Here is a 19128-nt window from a genome sequence, read left to right on the forward strand (position 1 = left end):
ACTACTTACCAGAATCAAATCTAAAATGGCCTCCCCCCTCGTCGGTTCAGCTACCACTTGATGAAGGAATTGATCAGCAAGCACATCTAGGAACATCTGAGCCCTATTATTGCTACTAGCGTTTGTTCCCCAATCTATATCCGGGAAGTTAAAGTCCCCCATAATTACACAGTTTCTATTAGTATTTACTTCTCTAAACACGTTAAATAGTTCCTTATCCATATCCTGGGTTGATCCCGGCGGTCTATAGCACACCCCAAGCACTATCCCTGGAGAGGCTCTAGTAGTCCTTTTACCCAGTGTGAGTATTGCCCAGATGGACTCTGTGTTATCTATTCCATCAACTATTATTTCTTTACAGCTTATTTCACTATTGACATACAATGCCACCCCCCCACCTTTACCTTGTCTTTCCTAAACAGCGCATATCCCTCCATACCTGTGTTCCAGTCGTGACTGCCATTCCACCACGTTTCAGTTATTCCTACGATATCCGGTTTCAATTCTTGGACCAAGAGCTCCAATTCCTCCATTTTATTACCTAGGCTTCTCGCATTGGTGTATAAACACCCTAATGTATGTCGTTTAGCCTGTCTCCCATTAGTAGCACTATAAGTTGTGGGCCTCTTTGTGTCTGTCCCCCCTGTCCTTCCTATGTCCAATCTCATCTCCCCGGCTATGTCTCCTCTCATTTTACTCACCTTTTCAATACTGGAATCTGGCGTGGAGATTAACTGTGCATCTCCCAACCGTCTCCCCAAACTTCCTAGTTTAAAGCTCTTTTGATAAGATGAGCCAGCCTCCCTCCCAGAAGTCTATTTCCTTCCCTACTCAGGTGAAGCCCATCCCGCGAGAACAGGTGTCTGTCCCCGAAAGCCTCCCAGTGGCCATACATCCCAAAGCCCTCCTTATAGCACCACTCCCTTAGCCAACTATTTATTCTCACAATCCTATCAGCCCTTTGCTGCCCTTCCCTTGGAACAGGCAGTATCCCACTAAAGATAATCTGAGCCTCTATTTCCTTGAGCGTCTTACCCAGCCTGGCATAATCTCCCTTGATTCTCTCTAACGAGAACCTAGCCGTGTCATTCGTTCCCACATGAAGGATTATCAAGGGGTTCTTACCTGCTCCTTTTAGGATCCTTTTTAACCGCAGGTCCACATCGCGTATCTTTGCGCCCGGTAGACAGCACACCCTTCTGTTCTCCGGGTCTGCCCCGGTCACAGGCCTGTCCAATCTCCTCAGTAACAAGTCTCCAATTACATACACCTGCCGTTGCCTGGCAACGGTGCGATCTAGTAATCTAGTCTCTGATCCCTCTAGTCCTGACCTGTGTCTGTTCCTATCTTCCCTTATGCTCCCCCTTATGCCTTCCTGAATCCTCCGGGGGCCCAGAATTGGTGCTGTCTCCAGCAACTCCTCCCCTCTCTCTCTGGGACTAGCTGCTCTTCTCTTCTTCCTCACCCTCCCACCGTCAGTCACCACCTGCTGCCCCTCCACCTCGTTATCCAAACACTCGAACCTGTTCCTGAGTTCTATTCCGCCCTCACTGGCCCTTCTTTTCCTTGGCCTGCTTCTCACAGTCACATGCTTCCACCTCCCTTGTTCTCCCCCTTCCATTCCCCTCTCACCGTCCTCTACCTCTGCCTCTACCTGTACCACAGAGCATTCTCCTTCAGCCCCCCCTTGCCTGTCCTCCATCAGCTGCTCAAATCCCCGCCTAAACTCCACCAGGGTATCTACCTGCATCTCCAGTCCCTTAATCTTTTCCTCCAGTAACACTATAAGGCGACACTTCATACACACATACCTTAGTTCCAGGTCTCCTGCTAGGACTATATACATACCACAGCTTCCACATGCGGCCATCTGCATTCTGTCTGCTGCTGCTTGGCTCATGGCTGCTGCACTCTCTGCCCACAGCACCTGTGGGCTCAGAACACACACCACACCGCGCCCTCCTGCCTCCCCCCTTACCTCTCCCTGCAAACTCCCTCTCAAACTCCCCTGTTAGCCGCCCTGTTTGCTGCCTCCGGTGCCGCTGCTCGCGGGTTCACTGGTAAGCTGGGCCTAATCAAACAAAATGTGTTTTATTACACATACATCTAGGAACAAAAAATGCAGGTCATACCTACAGAATGGGGGACTTGTATCCTGGAAAGCAGTGACTTTGAAGAGGATTTAGGGGGCCATAGTGGACAAGCCACTGTACATGAGTTCCCAGTTTAATGCTGTGGCAAAAAGAGCTAATGTGATCTTTAGGTGCATGAATAGGGGAATGGTAAATAGGAGTAGGAAGGTGATTTTACCTCTGTTTGCCAGAATTGGTCAGACTGACACTGGAATATGGCATGCACTTCTGGTGTCCACATTTTAAAAAGGATATTGAAAAATCCGAGAGGGTGCAGAGAAGAGCCACAAAGTGATTAAAGAGCTGGAAAAAATTCCTTTTTCGGTCAGAGACTTAAGGAGCTTAATCTGTTTAGTTTAACAAAAAGAAGATTGAGAGGTGACTTAATTGTGGAATATAAATACCTTCATGGCAAAAATATAACAGGTACTAAAGGGCTCTTTAAGCTAGTGGAGAAAGGCATACCTAGAACCAATGGGTGAAACTTAAAACCAGACAAACTCAAATTAGAAATAAGGCACACATATTTAACAGCAAGGGAGATTAATCATTGGAACAAACTATAAAGGGAAGTGGTAGATTCTCCATCTCTCCTGATGTCTTCAAATCAAGACTGGAAAATATGCTTTAGTCAAACACAAGTGATTGAGCTGAAAGTATTGGTTGTTATATAGGTCAGACTAGATGATTTAATCGTCCCTTCTGGCCTTAATCTTCTATGAATCTACTGAATATTGCTGATTCAGGCCATAGAGTTGTACCCAGTAATTTCTGCATTGACTTCTGGATGAACTCGAGTACATCTTTTAGAAAGGCATCCAATCTTGATTTAAAATAGCAGTTCCCAAACTATGGGAACCCAAATGGGGTTGAGCCATCAGCAGATGGGGTCATGATCCCAATTGAATATTCAAACCAATGACGAACACATCCAGATCTGCTCTGTTTATACATCCAAGGATGGTGATAGTCCTTTTAGCCACAGCATTCCTCTGGGACCTCAATTGGTCACATACAATGACCTCTAAGTCCTCTTTGAAGTCACTGCTTTTCAGAATACTCTCCCCCAGCCTGTTAAATGTGTCCTTCAGTCTTTGTTCCTTGCATTTAGCTATAATAAATGTATGTTGTTTGACTGGCATGATTTCAATGGAAGTTAGGCGTCTAAATCCTTTTAAGGCTCTAGGACTTGGTGTCTTAGGTAAATTTACACTTGTCTTTGAACCTGAGTAACATCCAAGGGGTATGAGTTCAAGTACTGCCCTTGGCAGATTTCTGAGAAAATCTACTACACACATTGCTGGAGCTCCTTTCGGAAATTTTGTTGAGGGCAGGCAGTGTTATGGTGGAGCAGTAATGACTTCTACAATTAAGATTGTGCAGAGCTTTGTGTTTAGTAGCCAATTTTTCAAAGTAATCTAAAATCCACATGTATGGGGGGATTGTTTTGAAAACTGGTATTTCACATAGGATTATTATGTATATGTAGGGTCATTTGGTCAAGAGGGATCTGCTTTTAATTTTCAAAGTGCTCTAAATTCCATGTGCACAGCAAGATGGTCTTGAACATCATTTTGTGGTGCAAATTTGATGTTATTTGTTCAAGTGGTTCCTGAGATGCAGCCTTCCTCCCATTAAAAAAAAAAAAATTTTTTTAAATTTTAAAATCTTATACCTTTTTTTTCACAGAGCCATGGAAAAAAATGTAGCTTTGACTCCCATAAAATTTATATCACTGGACTGCCCCTGAGTTCAGCTATACAAGAGTACCAGTGATCAATTTAGAAATATATTGCAGTACAAAAGTTTTAACATTTCTGTTTACCACAGTTCACACATCTGCAAATTAGTGTTTTCTCAGAAACAACCTATTGAGTGACACATACCGAATAACATGCTCACTGGTGGCTTAAGGGAATGGGTCCTGACCCTTGCATCCCAAGAGTGGGCATTCAAATTCTTTCCTCAGGAAATCTAAAAGGTGTGTATGTTTGTGTGTTCTGCCCAACATCTGGCCACAGTGGAGCCTCTTTTGGAAGTGTGAGAGAGGTGTGCAATTGTGAGGAAGCTCAGCACCTCACAAATGAACCCCCCTGATATCTACCCATCTGCCTAGCTCCTATTCTGAGACAGTCTTGTGGGTTGTACTGTGTCTGGGATATGAAGCCCAGAATGATGGTATGGGGCTGGGCTGACAAGGGAATGACTGAAAATGACGCCAGAGTGGCAAGTTTTCCAGGACAAATCGGTTCTGTTATCAGAGAGGCTCACTAAACTTCTTTTGAGTGGCACTAGGCACAACGAACCAGCTCCATGATGGGAGCTGGGAACAAGCATGCTCAGTGTATGCCCGCGGAGCAGGGCCGGCTCTGACTTTTTTGCCGCCCTAGGCAAAAAAGCCACCCGCCACCTCCCCACCCCCAGTGCGGCAGGGGAGGGCACCGAGCCCGGCCGCGGGCCTGCAATACCCGACCGGCTGGAGCGCCGGGGGGAGGGCAGAGAGCCCGCCGCGGCTCCGCTCTCCCCGGCGGCCAGAGTGCTGGGAGCAGGGCGGAGAGCCCCGGCTGGGAGGAGGGCAGCGAGCTCCCAGCGGCTCTCCGCTCTCCCCGACCGGCTGGAGCGCCGGGGGGAGGGCAGCGAGCCCGCTGCAGCTCCGCTCTCCCTGGCGGCCAGAGCACCGTGGGGAGGGCGGCGAGCCCAGTCGCGGCCCCGCTCTCGGGCCGGAGCGCCCCACCGCCCCCCTCCAGGCGCCGCCCCAAGCACATGCTTGGTGGGCTGGTGCCTGGAGCCGGCCCTGCACAGGAGACGTATGGGGAGCAGAGAATAGGCATGACTGATGAATGGCATAGATGTACAATGCTGAAATTGAAATGGGGAGCTGTAACTAATCCCTGGGTCAATACAGCTACACCTAACACAGGGAGGGTCAGTGAGAGGACTGAAGAGGAATGATGGTATAGAATTGTGTTGGACACAACATAACAAAACCTGTCATTTTCTGTGTTAGGGATAGGTCAGATTTGGTTTGGCCTCTGTGCCTATTGCTAGCTCCAGGGAAGCAGAGTTTAAGGTTGTGTGGAGGTGTAGTGTAGAGACATTACCTTAATTCTGTATTTCCTGGTTTTCAGAAGTTTAAGTTTGCCTTAATTCTGTATTAATGAAGTTTTCTGGAGTGAATATTCAACCTTATATATGCAACCCACTGGTCAATATGTATTATATGGCCTCCTCTGTGCTTAATCCACAGAGAATCATAGAATCATAGAATCATAGAATCATAGAATATCAGAGTTGGGCCTGGTCTACACTACGGGTTTAGGTCGACTTTAGCAGCGTTAAACCGAATTAAGCCTGGACACGTCCACACAACGAGGCCCTTTCTTTCGAATTAAAGGGCCCTTTAAACCGGTTTCTTTACACCACCTCCGACGAGGGGATTAGCGATAAAACCGGCCTTTGCGGGTCGGAATTGGGGTAGTGTGGACGGAATTCGATGTTATTGGCCTCCGGGAGCTATCCCACAGTGCTTCATTGTGACCGCTCTGGACAGCGCTCTCAACTCAGATGCACTGACCAGGTAGACAGGAAAAGACCCGCGAAGGTTTGAATTTCATTTCCTGTTTGCCCAGCGTGGAGAGCACAGGTGACCACGCAGAGCTCATCAGCACAGGTAACCGTCATGGAGTCCTCCCAGGATCGCAAAAGAGCTCCAGCATGGACCGAACGGGAGGTACGAGATCTGCTCGCCATATGGGGAGATGAAGCAGTGATAGCTGAACTCCGTAGCAGTAAAAGAAATGGAAAAGTATTAGAAAAGATCTCCAAGGCCATGAAGGACCGAGGCCATAACAGGGACACACAGCAGTGCCGCGTGAAAATTAAGGAGCTAAGGCAAGCCTACCACAAAGCCAGAGAAGCAAACGGAAGGTCCGGGGCAGAGCCGCAAACTTGCCGCTACTACGCGGAGCTGCATGCGATCCTAGGGGGTGCAGCCACCACTACCCCAACCGTGTGCTATGACTCTCTCACTGGAGAAACACACAGGGAAGACGGTTCGGGGAACGAGGAAGATGACGATGGAGGTACTGTAGGTAGCTCACAGCAGCAAGGAAGCGGAGAAACCGGTTTCCCCAACAGCCAGGATATGTTTGTGACCCTGGACCTGGAACCAGTAACCCCCGAACTCACCCAAGACCCTCAGGGCACACAGGAGACCTCTGGTGAGTGTAACTTTGTAAATATTTGTAAACATTACAAAAAAAAAGCAAGCAAGCAAGTCTGTTAACGTGTATGGGGATGGGGCGGAAATCCTCCAGGGACATCTCCAGAAAGCTCTCCTGGTTGAAATGGGGTGATTTTATTAAGGGGGACATTCAGAGGCGCCCGTTCCTGCTCTTCTGACCAGAAATGTTCCCCGCTGTTAACCACGCGGTGGGGGGGAGGGGTGAAGTGATCATCCCAGAGAATCGTGTGTGTGTGTGTGGGGGGGGTGGTTTACTTGTGTTTGTGCCGCATGTTAACCGGGAAACCGCAGCCCCCTCCTTTTACATTGAAACCCCATTTTAAATGGACAACCCAATTCATCCTTGATATGGGAAATGCGCTGCTGTTTGCAACCTTTCCCGCATGTTAAGAAGGTTAAAAAAGCCAAAACACTGTGGCCTACGATGGCTGCCTGCAAGCCGAAATATGCGACCTTGTAATGAAAGAGTGTACCCATTGTTCCCTAAAATGTGTCCTTTTTAACCACCTCTCCCTTCTCCTCCACCAGCTGCAAATGTTTCTCCTTCGCAGAGGCTCGTGAACATTAGAAAGAGAAAACGTAAGACGAGGGACGAGATGTTCACGGAGCTGCAGATGTCCGCCCAGGCTGATAGAGCACAGCAGAATGCGTGGAGGCAGTCAATGACGGAGATGAGAAAAGCCCAATATGAACGAGAGGAGAGGTGGCGGGCTGAATCGCGGGAAGAACAGAGCAAGTGGCGGGCTGAAGACGATAGGTGGCGTCAGCTTGCAGACAGACGGCAAGAGGCAATGCTCCGTCTGCTGGAGCATCAAAGTGATATGCTCGAGCGTATGGTTGAGTTGCAGGAAAGGCAGCAGGAGCAGAGACCGCCGCTACAGCCCCTGTGTAACCAACAGCCCTCCTCCCCAAGTTCCATAGCCTCCTCACCCAGACGCCCAAGAACACGGTGGGGGGGCCTCCGTCCACCCAGTCACTCCACCCCAGATGATCGCCAAAGCATCAGAAGGCTGGCCTTCAATAAGAGTTAAAGTTTTAAAATGCAGTGTGTCCTTTTCCATCCCTCCTCCCCCACCCATCCCAGGCTACCTTGGCAATTATCCCCCTACCTCTGTAAGGAACTAATAAAGAATGCATGAATGTGAAAAAACAATGACTTTATTGCCTCTGCAAGGGGGAGGGGAGGGTGGGGTGGGGTGGTTGGTTTACAGGGAAGTAGAGTGAACCGGGTCGGGGGGGGGGTTGGAGGGTTCATCAAGGAGAAACAAACAGAAGTTTCACACAGTAGCCTGGCCAGTCACAAAACTCGTTTTCAAAGCTTCTCTGATGCGCACCGCGCCCTGCTGTGCTCCTCTAACCGCCCTGGTGTCTGGCTGCGCGTAATCAGCGGCCAGGCGAGTTGCCTCAACCTCCCACCCCGCCATAAAGGTCTCCCCCTTACTCTCACAGATATTGTGGAGCGCACAGCAAGCAGCAATAACAATGGGGATATTCTTTTCGCTGAGGTCTGAGCGAGTCAGTAAGCTGCGCCAGCGCGCTTTTAAACGTCCAAATGCACATTCCACCACCATTCGGCACTTGCTCAGCCTGTAGTTGAACAGGTCCTGACTCCTGTCCAGGCTGCCTGTGTACGGCTTCATGAGCCATGGCATTAAGGGGTAGGCTGGGTCCCCAAGGATCACGATAGGCATTTCAACATCCCCAATGGTCACTTTCTGGTCCGGGAAGAAAGTCCCTTCCTCCAGCTTTCGAAACAGAGCAGAGTTCCTGAAGACGCGAGCATCATGTACCTTTCCCGGCCATCCCACGTTGATGTTGGTGAAACGTCCCTTGTGATCCACCAGGGCTTGCAGCAGCATTGAAAAGTACCCCTTGCGGTTTACGTAGTCGGTGGCTTGGTGCTCCGGTGACAAGATAGGGATATGGGTTCCGTCTATGGCCCCGCCACAGTTTGGGAATCCCATTTCAGCAAAACCATCCACTATTGACTGCACGTTGCCCAGAGTCACTACCCTTGCTATCACCAGGTCTTTCATTGCCCTGGCAAATTGGATCACAGCAGCCCCCACCGTAGATTTGCCCACTCCAAATTGATTCCCGACTGACCGGTAGCTGTCTGGCGTTGCAAGCTTCCACAGGGCTATCGCCACTCGCTTCTCAACTGTGAGGGCTGCTCTCATCTTGGTATTCTGGCGCTTCAGGGCAGGGGAAAGCAAGTCACAAAGTTCCATGAAAGTGGCCTTACGCATGCGAAAGTTTCGCAGCCACTGGGAATCGTCCCATACCTGCAGCACGATGCGATCCCACCAGTCTGTGCTTGTTTCCCGGGCCCAGAATCGGCGTTCCACGGTATCAACCTGCCCCAGTGACACCATGATTTCCACATTGCTGGGGCCTGTGCCTTGTGAGAGGTCTATGGCCATGTCAATTTCCTCATCACTCTCGTCGCCGTGCTGCAATCGCCTCCTCGCCTGGTCCGGGTTTCGCCTTGGCATGTTCTGGCTCTGCATATACTCCAGGACAATGCGCGTGGTGTTCATAGTGCTCATAATTGCCGCGGTGATCTGAGCGGGCTCCATGATCCCAGTGCTAGCTATGGCGCCTGGTCAGAAAAAAGGCGCGAAAGTAGTATCTGATGGACCAGGAGAAGGAGGGCGGGAGGGAGGGAGGGAGGGAGGGAGGGCCAAGTGACGACATGGCGTACAGGTACAGGAACAGGGAGAAACACAAACAACTGTCACACAGAATGGTCCCCCCAAAGATTAAACTGGAAACCCTGGGCTTAGCAGGCCGTTGATTTCACGGAGGAAGGGGAAGCAAATGAACACAGAATAAATCTATTTTTTACATCTTAAGGTGGCAGCCGACGCTGCAGCATGAGTGACAGCCATACCAGTATGATGATGATGGGTACCAATCATAATATACCATCATCTGCCAAAAGGCAAGGGGCTGCTGCTGTGTAGCAATGCAGCCCCATGTCTGCCAGCCCCACGTCCGCCAGCACCCAGCATCGCCCTCGGCCTCTTCTGGGTGCTTAGCAGACAATATTGGGCAATTGGCAGAAAATAGTACATTATGACTGGTAACCGTCATCATCGAGACAGTAGCATGTCTGCCCAGGTGGCCATGATTGACAGCCACTCCAGTACGACGACGACGGGTACCAGTCATAATATACCATCGCCTGGAAGGGGCTGGTGCAATGCAGCCCTACGGCTGCCAGCCCCACGGCTATCACTCATGCTACACCGTCTACTGCCAAAAGGCAGTTAGCAGCTGCTGCTGTGTAGCAATGCAGTCCCACGTCTGCCGGCACCCAGAGGACATATGGTGACGGTGAGCTCAGCTGTGCTGAGCGGGCTCCATGTTGTCTGCACAGGTAACCCAGGTAACCCAGGTAAAAAGGCGCGAATCTATTGTCTGCCGTTGCTGTGACGGGGGAGGGAGGGGCCTGACGACATGTACCCAGAACCGCCCGCGACACTGTTTTGCATCATCCGGGCATTGGGATCTCAACCCAGAATTCAAAGAAAAGGCGTGAACCGCTTCGCGGCTCGAGCTGTGGCGCAAACATAGTATCTGACGGCCTAGGGGAAGGAGGGAGGGGGGCCGAGTGACGACATGGCGTACAGGCACAGGGAATTAAAATAAAGAACGGTGGCTGTGCATCAGGGAGAGACACAAACAACTGTCACAGACTGGTCCCCCCCAAAGATTAAACTGAAAACCCTGGGTTTAGCAGGCCGTTGATTTGACGGACGGAGGGGGAAGCAAATGAATACAGAGAAAATCTATTTTTTACATCTTAAGACGACGGTGCAGCGTGACTGATAGCCCTCGGCATCTTTCTGGGTGCTTGGCAGCAAATACGGGGCGGTGTATGACGATGGTCTTCAGGCCTATTGCACGAGCTGCTGCTCAGGGAAGACTCTGCTAATGTGCGATGACCCGACTTGTAATAGGCCGGCTAACAGTCATAATACACCATTTACTGCCAAAAGGCAAGCCCCACGGCTGCCAGCACCCAGATCGCCGATGAAGGCTACCAGTCTACTGCACCGTCTACCGCCAAAAGGCAGTTAGCAGCTGCTGCTGTGTAGCAATGCAGTCCCACGTCTGCCGGCACCAAGAGGATATATGGTGACGGTGAGCTCAGCTGTGCTGAGCGGGCTCCATGTTGTCTGCACAGGTAACCCAGGTAACCCAGATAAAAAGGCGCGAATCTATTGTCTGCCGTTGCTGTGACGGGGGAGGGAGGGGCCTGACGACATGTACCCAGAACCGCCCGCGACACTGTTTTGCATCATCCGGGCATTGGGATCTCAACCCAGAATTCCAAGGGGCGGCGGAGACTGCGGGAACTGTGGGATAGCTGTGGGATAGCTACCCATAGTGCAATGCTCCGGAAGTCGACGCTAGCCTCGTACTGTGGACGCGGTCTGCCGACTAGAGCACCTAGAGCATTTTATTGTGTGGACATACACAATCGGCTGTATACAACCGATTTCAATAAAACCGGCTTCTATAAATTCGAACTAATTTCGTAGTGTAGACATACCCTTGGAAGGGACCTCAAGAGGTCATCTAGTCCAACCCCCTGCTCAAAGCAGGACCAATTCCCAGCTAAATCATCCCAGCCAGGGCTTTGTCAAGCCGGGCCTTAAAAACCTCCAAGGAAGGAGACTCCACCACCTCCCTAGGTAACGCATTCCAGTATTTCACCACCCTCCTAGTGAAATAGTTTTTCCTGATATCCAACCTGGACCTCCCCCACCGCAACTTGAGACCATTGCTCCTTGTTCTGTCATCTGCCACCACTGAGAACAGCCGAGCTCCATCCTCTTTGGAACCCCCCTTCAGGTAGTTGAAGGCTGCTATCAAATCCCCCCTCATTCTTCTCTTCTGGAGACTAAACAATCCCAGTTCTCTCAGCCTCTCCTCATAAGTCATGTGCTCCAGACCCCTAATCATTTTTGTTGCCCTCCGCTGGACTCTTTCCAATTTTTCCACATCCTTCTTGTAGTGTGGGGCCCAAAACTGGACACAGTATTCCAGATGAGGCCTCACCAATGTCGAATAAAGGGGAACGATCATGTTCCTCGATCTGCTGGCAATGCCCCTACTTATACAGCCCAAAATGCCGTTAGCCTTCTTGGCAACAAGAGCACACTGTTGACTCATATCCAGCTTCTCGTCCACTGTGACCCCTAGGTCCTTTTCAGCAGAACTGCTACCTAGCCATTCGGTCCCTAGTCTGTAGCAGTGCATGAGATTCTTCCGTCCTAAGTGCAGGACTCTGCACTTGTCCTTGTTGAACCTCATCAGGTTTTTTTCTGCCCAATCCTCTAATTTGTCTAGGTCCCTCTGTATCCGATCCCTACCCTCTAGTGTATCTACCACGCCTCCTAGTTTAGTGTCATCTGCAAACTTGCTGAGAGTGCAGTCCACACCATCCTCCAGATCATTAATAAAGATATTAAACAAAACCGGCCCCAGGACCGACCCTTGGAGCACTCCACTTGAAACCGGCTGCCAACTAGACATGGAGCCATTGATCACTACCCGTTGAGCCCGACGATCTAGCCAGCTTTCTATCCACCTTACAGTCCATTCATCCAGCCCATACTTCTTTAACTTGGTGGCAAGAATACTGTGGGAGACAGTATCAAAAGCTTTGCTAAAGTCAAGAAATAACACATCCACTGCTTTCCCCTCATCCACAGAGCCAGTTATCTCATCATAGAAGGCAATTAGGTTAGTCAGGCACGACTTCCCCTTCGTGAATCCATGCTGACTGTTCCTGATCACTTTCCTCTCCTCTAAATGTTTCATAATTGATTCCTTGAGGACCTGCTCCATAATTTTTCCAGGGACTGAGGTGAGGCTGACTGGCCTGTAGTTCCCCGGATCCTCCTTCTTCCCTTTTTTAAAGATGGGCACTACATTAGCCTTTTTCCAGTCATCTGGGACCTCCCCCGATCGCCATGAGTTTTCAAAAATAATGGCTAATGGCTCTGCAATCTCACCCGCCAACTCCTTTAGCACCCTCGGATGCAGCGCATCCGGCCCCATGGACTTGTGCACGTCCAGTTTTTCTAAATAGTCCCGAACCACTTCTTTCTCCACAGAGGGCTGGTCACCTTCTCCCCATGCTGTACTGCCCAGTGCAGCAATCTGGGAGCTGACCTTGTGCGTGAAGACAGAGGCAAAAAAGTCATTGAGTACATTAGCTTTTTCCACATCCTCGGTCACTAGGTTGCCTCCCTCATTCAGTAAGGGGCCCACACTTTCCTTGATTTTCTTCTTGTTGCTAACATACCTGAAGAAACCCTTCTTGTTACTCTTAACATCTCTTGCTAACTGCAACTCCAAGTGTGATTTGGCCTTCCTGATTTCACTCCTGCATGCCTGAGCAATATTTTTATACTCCTCCCTGGTCATTTGTCCAATCTTCCACTTCTTATAAGCCTCTTTTTTGCGTTTAAGATCAGCAAGGATTTCACTGTTTAGCCAAGCTGGTCGCCTGCCATATTTACTATTCTTTCTACACATCGGGATGGTTTGTTCCTGCAACCTCAATAAGGATTCTTTAAAATACAGCCAGCTCTCCTGGACCCCTTTGCCCTTCATGTTATTCTCCCAGGGGATCCTGCCCATCTGTTCCCTGAGGGAGTCAAAGTCTGCTTTTCTGAAGTCCAGGGTCCATATTCTGCTGCTCTCCTTTCTTCCTTGTGTCAGGATCCTGAACTCGACCATCTCATGGTCACTGCCTCCCAGGTTCCCATCCACTTTTGCTTCCCCTACTAGTTCTTCCCTGTTTGTGAGCAGCAGGTCAAGAAAAGCTTTGCCCCTAGTTGGTTCCTCCAGCACTTGCACCAGGAAATTGTCCCCTAAGCTTTCCAAAAATTTCCTGGATTGCCTGTGCACCGCTGTATTGCTCTCCCAGCAGATATCAGGGTGATTAAAGTCTCCCATGAGAACCAGGGCCTGCGATCTAGCAACTTCTGCTAGTTGCCAGAAGAAAGCCTCGTCCACCTCATCCCCCTGGTCTGGTGGTCTATAGCAGACTCCAACCACGACATCACCCTTGTTGCTCCCACTTCTCAACTTTATCCAGAGACTCTCAGGTTTTTCTGCAGTATCATACCGGAGCTCTGAGCAGTCATACTCCTCTCTTACATACAACGCAACTCCCCCACCTTTTCTGCCCTGCCTGTCCTTCCTGAACAGTTTATATCCATCCATGACAGTACTCCAGTCATGTGAGTTATCCCACCAAGTCTCTGTTATTCCAATCACATCATAGTTCCCTGACTGTGCCAGGACTTCCAGTTCTCCCTGCTTGTTTCCCAGGCGTCTTGCATTTGTGTATAGGCACTTAAGATAACTCAATGATGGTCCCTCTTTCTCAGCATGAGACAGGAGTCCTCCCCTCTTGCGCTCTCCTGCTTGTGCTTCCTCCCAGGATCCCATTTCCCCACTTACCTCGCGGCGAACAGCAGAGGCTAACAGCGGGAGTTTGCCTGGGAGCTGTCCGAGAGGAGGTACGCTAAGTGCTGCATTAGGGGGGCTGTGTTGGTGAGTATCTGAGTGTCTGCTGCTGGGACAGTTGGTCAGTTTGACCGTGTGCTTGATTGCTTGCTTGTTTGTTTGAAAAGTGTGAATTGGGAGTGCTTTGTTCCAGCTGGGCCTTGAGTGGGCCTGACTGGTATAGAAGGGCAGTCAGCAGCGAACCAGCTGAGCGGCGAACAGCAGAGGCTAACAGCGGGAGTTTGCCTGGGAGTTCGCGTGGGGAGAGCGCACTGAGGCTTTCATCTGCAGGTTTCTCCGAGTAGTTCCTGCAACAGTTGAGGAAGCTCCTAAGAGGACGGTGATATGGAAGGTGAGCGACCAGCTGTTGTAACCTGCACAGGTTGTGCCATGTTTGTCTTTCTTCCGCAGGACAGAAGTGACTTTGTCTGTACAAAGTGCAAGCTGGTCTCCATATTGGAGGAGAAGGTTCGAGGGCTGGAGAAACAAGTATCGACTCTGCGTTGCATAAGGGAAAATGAAGATTTCCTGGACAGACGTCAGGAGATGCTTCTATGGCCACAATGTTCTGAAGATTCAGAGCAGGCGCAGCAGGGACAGAAGGATTGTGAAGAGGTTTGGCAGCATGTGACCTCCAGAAGAAGAAAGAGGAGCGTCCATGCACCAGCAATGGAGATACAGGTGAGCAATCGTTTCCATGTTCTCTCTACAGGTGCTAATGCGGAGAGTGGACTAGATGGCCCATCTGAGGGAAGGGAGCAGAAGGAGACTCCACCGATTGGAAGGCAAAAGATGCACTGTCCTAGGGATGGGGGTTCCACGACCACCACTCCCAAGAGGAGGAGGAGGGTGGTGGTGGTCGGGGACTCCCTCCTCAGGGGGACTGAGTCATCTATCTGCCGCCCTGACCGGGAAAACCGAGAGGTCTGCTGCTTGCCAGGAGCTAGGATACACGATGTGACGGAGAGACTGCCGAGACTCATCAAGCCCTCGGATCGCTACCCCTTCCTGCTTCTCCACGTGGGCACCAATGATACTGCCAAGAATGACCTTGAGCGGATCACTGCAGACTACGTGGCTCTGGGAAGAAGGATAAAGGAGTTTGAGGCGCAAGTGGTGTTCTCGTCCATCCTCCCTGTGCAAGGAAAAGGCCGGGGTAGAGACCGTCGAATCGTGGAAGTCAACGAATGGCTACGCAGGTGGTGTCGGAGAGAAGGCTTTGGATTCTTCGACCATGGGATGATGTTCCAAGAAGAAGGAGTGCTAGGCAGAGACGGGCTCCACCTAACGAAGAGAGCGAAGAGCATCTTCGCCAGCAGGCTGGCTAACCTAGTGAGGAGGGCTTTAAACTAGGTTCACCGGGGGAAGGAGAGGATGTCAGACTGTTGCCAGTTCAGTCCATGGTGTGTTGGCCAAGGTGGCAGCTGTCACATACACACTCATATTTTAAGTATCTACCCTCACACCTCTGAGAATAGAGCCTCTCTGGAAGCAAACAACTTTAAAATTCCATAAAAGAATTCTTTAATAAACACTTATAAATAAACACTTGAGAGCTGTTACGTGAAATGCATGCAAATTGCAAGAGAATAGATAAATGCATAATTTAACCTTTACACTGAAAAAATTCTGAAATAAATACTGTTAATGTAACTTTTATGTTTTAAAAAATTAATTAGGCAATAAGAATCTTTCCTAGTGAAGCCTGTTATTTCTGTACCTGACGGTGAATGCTGCTACGTGAAGGAGAATGTGATATATTCCATAACATGCATTGATTGATTTTGCAATGTAGTACATAAATTACAGAACTGCATTGTGTTTTAATATGAGTTACCTTTTGACTTCTTGCTTTTGATGGGCAACAAGAAAAGTCCAGTTTACTACCTTTCTGCACTTTCTTTGGAAGTGGGGGAAATCTATGCTCCCACAGAAGGAGTCACTGGGACAATCTGCACTTGACAGGCTGTGCCATACCTAGAGGGAATCTGTGATGCTGGAGATATCCAATGGCTGATGGGTTCTTCCTACCTGCTACCACTATGCGAGGAATCACTGTAATGGGGGGGGGGGGGAAGTAGGGGAGCTCAGTGAGAGTCAATATTGCACCAAGGGAAAAGCATGGCTGATCAGCATTGCTGTCCAAAGGCATTGCGGCTCTATGTTGCAATGTGATGTATAATGTGTACCAGGAGTGCTGGCTGCCACTGAATGAATGAAAAATCTGGTTTTTCATTTTTTGGAAACAAACTTGACTCCCAGATCCCACCCTATATCACTCCCTTAAAGACACTCACATTTTTGCAGGACTCAAAGCTGGGTTGACCAGGTGCCAGCTCCCCAATCAGCAGCAAGTTCATGGACTTTCTCATCAGTGTTTTATTGATATGGAAAGCTACAAAGGCATCCTGTAAATGCACAAAGGAATAGGGTGAGAAAACAACACACCAAGCATGGGGAAACACAACCACCATGAAACAGTAAGAAGCAATACTGTTCGGGAAGGCCCCTTTCCTCCTTCTCTATCTATTCAAGATATTGCTGGGATAAAGTTTAATACAACACTGTATGCACTCTATTTTAAGCTTAATTACATTAAAATAAACTGTGGTTGATTGGTATATGTCTGCACACGTCAATATCAAACTACAAACTGCATTTTGCTTTGTAATAGTCATTTGGACTGTAAACTGGACTTTTGCCCCTTAACCTCTATTTTGAGCTAAAACACACCAGAGAAATTCCTGCACCTAGCAAAGGGCTAAAAATAGCAATCCAAATAATCAACCTGTTGCTCTTCCAATCAAATGGAAGCACCACAGAACAATGATCTGGCTGCTGTCCAGAGGAACCAGTTCCCCCTGGTGTGTGACTCATCTGGCAGAGGGGACTGAAATTTATAAAAGGGATGATCTCTCAGTGGTTATTTTAGAAGAGACTATCAAGAGATGGTAAGCGTGGATAGGAGAAGAGATCTTTTTATTTTCTAAATGAGTATAAGTAGAGATTCAATCTATTGAAACAGCATCAGCAAAACATAACAAACAAGACATAACAGCATCAGCATAAAGATATGTCTGAGTCTAATAAGGTTGTTCAGAAATTGGTATTCTAGTGGTAAGAGCTACCAAAAGTGGGAAGGAAAAGTTATTCTACTCAGTAGTTTGTGCAATATCAGATAGGTTCAAAAACATCCTACTGCATATCTTGGGCTATAAAAAGCCTTTTCATTTGAATATGCATCAAATAATAGCTTTGTCTCCTTGTGGTTTAAAAAAATTACCTGAATTTGAATATTCAGATTAGGAGGGTAAGGAATGGAAGTTGCACATCCTTTTTCAATTTTTTCTTTCTACTACTTCATAAACATCCCAAAATAGGATTTGTGTAACTTTAGCCATGACAGAAAATATGATTCTTACTACAGCTGGTTGGGAATTTTCTGATTTTTGTTGTTGTTGTTCTTGGAAAATTGCAATTAATTGAAACTGAAATGTTTCATGGGAATGTACCAGTTTTGATGGGAAAAGTTTCTTGGGTTCAGGATGGAATGTTGAGAGAGATTCAACCCAGAATAGCCAGGTGGTTAAGGCACTGATTTGTGAAACCAAAGTGCAGAGGATCTTGAACTGGGGTTTCCCACATCCCAAGTGCAGGCCTTAACCACCAGGCTGTTTGCTCTCACATACAAACACACACACATATTTTTACTTTTGAAAAGTCTCAGGTTCATTTCGGCAGGTAGAAAAATAGTTTCCCACCTTCCTCTATTCTTAATCCCTAAAAACTGTGACCTACATGTTCAAGCTGTGCCACAGCTGAAAACATTCATGTTATGTGCAGCGGCAGCCTAAAAGGCTAACAGAATGTTAGGAACCTTAGGAAAGGGATAGATAATAAGACAGCAAATATCATATTGCCTCTATATAAATCCATGGTACGCCCACACCTGGAATACTGGGTGCAGTTCTGGTCATCCCATCTCAAAAAAGATATATTAGAGTTGGATAAAGTGAAGAGAAGGGCAACATAAATGATGAAGGGTTGGGAACATCTTCCATATGAGGAGAGATTAAAAAGACTGGGACTATTCAGCTTGGAAAAGAGATGACTAAGTGAGGATATGATAGAGGTCTATAAAATCATGACTTGTGTGGAGAAAGTGAATAAGGAGTGTTATTTGCTCCTTCATATAACACAAGAACCAGGGTCACCCAATGAAATTAATAGGCAGCAGGTTTAAAAGAAACAGAAGGAAGTACTTCTTGACACAACGCACAATCAACCTGTGCAGCTAGTTGCCAGGGGTTGTTGTGAAGGCCAAAAGTATAACTGGGTTAAAAAAAGAATTAGATAAATTCACGGAGGATAGGTTCCTCAATGGCTATTAGTCATGGTGGTCAGGGACACAACCCCATGCCCTGCATGTCCCTAGCCTCTGATTGCCAGAAGCTGGGAGTGGATGACAGGGAAGGGACCACTCAATAATTGCCCTGTTCATTCCTCCAACCTGGCATTAGCCACTGTTGGAAGACAGGATACTGGGCTCAATGGACCAATGGAGCTGTCCGAGAGGAGGACAGAAGCGACTTTGTCTGTACAAAGTGCAAGCTGGTCTCCATATTGGAGGAGAAGGTTCGAGGGCTGGAGAAACAAGTATCGACTCTGCGTTGCATAAGGGAAAATGAAGATTTCCTGGACAGACATCAGGAGATGCTTCTACGGCCACAATGTTCTGAAGATTCAGAGCAGGCGCAGAAGGGACAGAAGGATTGTGAGGAGGTTTGGCAGCATGTGACCTCCAGAAGAAGAAAGAGGAGCGTCCATGCACCAGCAATGGAGATACAGGTGAGCAATCGTTTCCATGTTCTCTCTACAGGTGCTAATGCGGAGAGTGGACTAGATGGCCCATCTGAGGGAAGGGAGCAGAAGGAGACTCCACCGATTGGAAGGCAAAAGATGCACTGTCCTAGGGATGGGGGTTCCACGACCACCACTCCCAAGAGGAGGAGGAGGGTGGTGGTGGTCGGGGACTCCCTCCTCAGGGGGACTGAGTCATCTATCTGCCGCCCTGACCGGGAAAACCGAGAGGTCTGCTGCTTGCCAGGAGCTAGGATACACGATGTGACGGAGAGACTGCCGAGACTCATCAAGCCCTCGGATCGCTACCCCTTCCTGCTTCTCCACGTGGGCACCAATGATACTGCCAAGAATTACCTT

General features: G+C 48.7%; 1 protein-coding gene across 9 annotated transcripts in view; it reads right to left on the reverse strand.

The window, feature by feature from the left end:
• The window catches only part of LOC128837441 (acyl-CoA (8-3)-desaturase-like), an 86453-nt gene that overhangs the window by 9515 nt on the left and 57810 nt on the right, over positions 1-19128 (reverse strand). For 6 of the 9 annotated variants that reach the window (XM_054028644.1, XM_054028643.1, XM_054028637.1 and 3 more), the window contains one exon: positions 16206-16316. Coding sequence is in view for 1 of the 9 variants with exons in the window: in XM_054028643.1 (XP_053884618.1) it covers positions 16304-16316 (13 nt within the window). In the remaining 8 variants the exon portion in view is untranslated. Of the gene's footprint in view, positions 1-1978; positions 2480-16205; positions 16317-19128 lie in introns of all 9 variants that reach the window. The other 3 variants (XM_054028640.1, XM_054028641.1, XM_054028639.1) reach the window with 3 other exon arrangements.

This window comes from Malaclemys terrapin, chromosome 4 (genome assembly GCF_027887155.1).
Source record: "Malaclemys terrapin pileata isolate rMalTer1 chromosome 4, rMalTer1.hap1, whole genome shotgun sequence".
Classification (NCBI taxonomy): Eukaryota; Metazoa; Chordata; order Testudines; family Emydidae; genus Malaclemys; species Malaclemys terrapin.